This window comes from Merops nubicus, unplaced genomic scaffold (assembly GCF_000691845.1).
Source record: "Merops nubicus isolate BGI_N331 unplaced genomic scaffold, ASM69184v1 scaffold11411, whole genome shotgun sequence".
Classification (NCBI taxonomy): Eukaryota; Metazoa; Chordata; class Aves; order Coraciiformes; family Meropidae; genus Merops; species Merops nubicus.
The window spans coordinates 52,962-57,316 of NW_008587625.1; the positions used below are offsets into that span (position 1 = coordinate 52,962).

The following is a 4,355-nucleotide window of genomic DNA, read 5'->3' on the forward strand; positions in this document are numbered from 1 at the left end:
GAAGCGTGTGTCAGACCTGGAACGAATGTCCATGGCAACCTGCAGCCTGTGTCAAATGCTCTATGTGTGAATGGCAAGAGTCCAACCCAGCGTCACGGGCTGCAGCCAATGAACCCCATGTGTGCAAGCCCCTCAAACCACCCACTCTGCAGAGACTCCACAGAGACTTTTTTTGGGATTTAAAGCTAATGACAAATTACTGTCACTGAGAACTGACACGTGGCTAATTGTCACTGAAATCCTGCTCCCAAGGAGGCACCACGGATGCCTCCTGTTGTCATCAGGACCATCACTGCATATTAAAATGATTTTTTCAAGGGGTAGTTATTTCAAACAAACTGCCTAAGTCTGACAGTCTGTCTACAGACAACAGAGAACTATATAAGCAGTCAACAAGCAAAAAGCAAAAAATAGTGATTATTTCAATGAATATTGAAACAATTAATAAGCTGTAATTTTCCTGTTCATAACAGAAAAGCTCTGCTCCTCTTTGGGAATGCTGAATCCAATCTGTGTTGCATTAATACATGAGTGTGTCTTTCAACAAAAATTTCCATCACAGTTTTTGAGAAGGAATTGCAAAACAGTTTCTCATGGGAAACTTTGATTTTGATCTCTCCCCCCTCACCTTTAATTTCAATGAAGACATATTTTTCTTTCTTGAAAAAAGCACTTGAGCTTTTGGAGAGGAGGTCAATTAGGAATAACATTTCCATTCACTGTGGAGTACTCTTCTACTCTTCTTAGACAACGTCATGAGACAGCAAGACCAAGACATGAATGTGTCATCATGAAAATACAGAGCAAGATGAGCTCTCCTCAGGAGCTTTTCTCTCGGTAGCCAACAGTATGTTAGATGGAGACACTCTTGTCTTGATCTATAAAGCCTCAGCTGCCAAAAGCAAAGAGCCAAGTCGGGGTGCATGGACTATAAACAGTGGTGCAGTAATCACCCCCTTCCCCTGCAGCCAGTGCTGTACCAGTATCCCAGAAAGTGCTGGGGAGCACCCAGCTACTGGAGATGTGAGCTGCTCTTCGTGTGTGCTGTCACAGGGGCCCTTCTAACACTAACAGCCTTCTTACAACTGCACTTGGAACAATTACACTCTGGGTTCCCATGGTGTATTATTTTTGTTCCATACTATTTTTCCTGCTCCTCTGCTGCTGCATTTTGCAGCTCCTTTTTCACCTCAGAGACCTGCATTTTCCCAGGAAGATATACTGATCCCTGAGGTGTGGCTGATGCATCGCTGTGCTTAGCTTGTAAAGCAGCCTGGGGTCCTCTGGGATGCAGGGTGCTTTGTATGTGCCAGTTGTGATTCAGTGAAAACTTGCTTCCATCTGAACCTACTGTATCAATCAGAGAAGCAACATAATTAATTATGACTGGGCTGCACAAAAGTTGCACACGTCAGAAGCAAGGGTCCTGGAGTTGTTCGTGCTGGTGGTGGGCACGAAGATGAACAAGATGAATAGTGACAGTGCCCTGAACTGTGCCTGACTGCTGTCTTCTCCTGCCATCCATCATCATCACCACATGTTGGGTCGGAAGAGGAAGCCGTTCACAAGAGAAGGGTTAGAACACTGGAACACTTTCATGCACCTCTGTTCTTCTCTCTTCGGAAAGCAGCTTAAATTTTGTTCCAGCTGCCAGGCAGTGGGTGCAGTACTTCAGCACAAAAACAACAGGAGCCCCCTCTCCTCAGGAAAGAGAGGTGAATTTGTCAAGCCATGTAAAGCATTTTAATTACAATTCGTATAACATGTATAAATAAATATTACATTCTTTCAGTCTACAATGCATACTAGGCATATCTTGTTAAAACGTCCATCTATGTTACTGGGTGGCAGGATTGATTTTTGTCCAAGTTAAAAAAAAAAACCCAAACTACTGAGTTTAGTAATAAAAAAAAAAACCAAACAAAAAGAAATACATGGTAAAGACAAGACAATGCAAGTGCTTCTGGCTAACAGTCAGGAGATAATACTGCTTTCCAAAAGGCTGGATATACCACCCTCCTTTTAGTTACAAAAGGTTTGGGATGACAGTCGTTTCCTCATTGTATAGATTTTGATCTGTGTTCTCTACTAGTGTAAGCTGGCACTGAGCCAACACAGTTCTGCCAGTTTACACAATGAATCTACAACTCTATTTTGTATTTGCTTCAGGTTTATTACTGGGTTTATTTTGTTTATTCAAAACATCAGCTTTACAACCTAGTCTAAAATTTTCAGTCTTAGCTGGTCCAATGGCAAAAAAAAAAATAATCTATAAAATAGCTCCCGATATTTCTTGATCTCTCTTCAGCAATATTTCCCTCCCTTCCAACAGTCTGTCCAGAGGCCAGCTCTCCCAGTACAAGGAAATAAAAGTTTGGGGACAATCAGTGTCTTTCTGTCCATTCTTCTCACTTTCAGAGCTTGATGAGAGCTGGTGACATTAGAATAAACAGAAAATTACAGCAACAAAATGATGAACTCATGGACTGGGCAAAAGCCCCAAATCCAGGCTGTACATATTTGGCCTGTGATGGTCTCAGTTCCAGGTACATTGAAAATGCACCAGTGGGGCACCCCCATCAGCTGTCCCTTCTAAAAGCTAAGATAAAACAGCACCTTCTTCCCGTGGTGAACGATGGGAACTTTGGTTGTGGTAATTTAACACAAACAACTAAATAAACTATCCAAACCTGAAAGTAAAATGAATGCTTCTTCCAAGCAGAACATAATTTCTAGCTAGGATGAAACAACGGAGGCTTAGGCTTCCAGAAGAGACTCCACATGGAAATGATTAGTCAATACTTATTGTCTGGATTCTTTAAATGACAGGAGATTATTTATAGCTAACTTAGAGATAAAATGCTCTCGGTCCATTGTGAGCTCAGTGAATTGAAAATTTTCCTGTTTTCAAGGTATTTAAAAGAAAAACACAAGAGGGAAAATTATTCTGTTTCAACTTACAAGACAAACAGAAAACTAAAAATAAAAATACCAGGTAATTTCTTCCTCCTTTCATATGTAATGCTAAAGACACATCTTCATTTCAAATGAAGGAATAAAAAGAAACAGCTTGAGTAACAATCTAAAAAGTCTCCTTGTGAGTCATATGTCCATAATTGTGATGTTTTGTTAGAAATACCAACAAGTTATTGTTTGTCTCTTGCTTATTTCTTTCATGCTCTTATATTCTCTTTTTTATTTTTACAAATAATTTTTGGTACTTTGAAACGTTACTATCACTATTATTTGTACGACCCATAAACCAAATTTACACCACCTCATTTTGCCTAGTTCATCATACTGGTCATACCATTGCCTCATTCCTTTTTCCTACTTATATTCCACTTCCTAAATCCATGAGTAGCACAATAACTGCTGGAAAAGCAAAACAAAGTGAAAAACAAAAACAAACCATGGACAGTTTGGCAAATTTCTTTCCCTGATTATAAAAACTGCCTCATCATTTCTCCTGGCCATTGCTCCCCCTCCCCCTCTCCCGTCCCAATATATACTGTAGAACTGAAGGCATCAAGGTGTGGTTAAACCCAAAAAAAAACCCAGCAAGGAGCTACACTTTGTCTTTGAACTTCTCCATGTAGTTTCGTATCTCTTTGGAGTCCCCCAGGTCCATGTCCTGGCACACCCACTTAATGTCATCATCATTGCTACTGAGGATTGAGTTGACAGTGGGACAACCGTCGTCGGGTGGGATGGTTGTGAACGTCGTGAATTTTACCCGCTTCCGTTTAGATGTGGGTGAATGTAAAGGTTCAGATTTCTGTTCCTTTCCGACCTTGCCCCCTGAGTCAGCACACCTGTGAACCTGGCTCTGGATGTTCTTCTGAGCACTGCCGTTGAGGAGCTGGTTGCTCTCCTCACAGCCCGAGCCTCGGTCAATAATAGTCGTGTGCTCATCCTGCTGAGGTGATGCGTCTGCTGTATTCTCCAGCAGTTCTGCTTCGTTTCCCAGCCAGACCCAGTCGTGGGAATGGGTCATGGTGGCCTGTCCTTCCACCAGAACCTGCTTGTGACGGTACTTCAGTGCAAACGTTGCACAGTTTATTAGGAAGACTAGAATTGCCAGGCAGAAGACCCCTAGCAGAGCGTACATCCCGATCTCCAGATCGCTAAGGCCCCTGGGTGTCTGCACCAGGTCGTTCTCCTCCATGCCTGCGTTGCCCTTCGGGAGGTCTACTTGAGCAGGGAAGTTGGTGAAGTCTATCGGGATGTTCTGCAGCTGGCTGTCGTCAGAGAGTTTGCCGCCATCCAGCCTGTTGTTTTTCAGGAGCCGGTTTCTTACCACGGACCTTGCCGTGGTGCTGACCTTCCGCAGGGCACCTTCCTCCCGCTCGGCC

General features: G+C 42.8%; 1 protein-coding gene across 1 annotated transcript; it reads right to left on the reverse strand.

Annotated features, from left to right (window-relative positions):
- Nucleotides 1–3,568: 3,568 nt before the first annotated feature.
- On the reverse strand, nt 3,569–4,271 carry LOC103781280 (transmembrane protein 132C-like; the record flags this gene model as incomplete). Its single annotated transcript, XM_008948990.1, has 1 exon — nt 3,569–4,271. A coding segment is annotated over one exon (703 nt), but the record flags the coding sequence as incomplete, so codon positions are not given.
- Between the last annotated feature and the right edge of the window lie 84 nt (nt 4,272–4,355).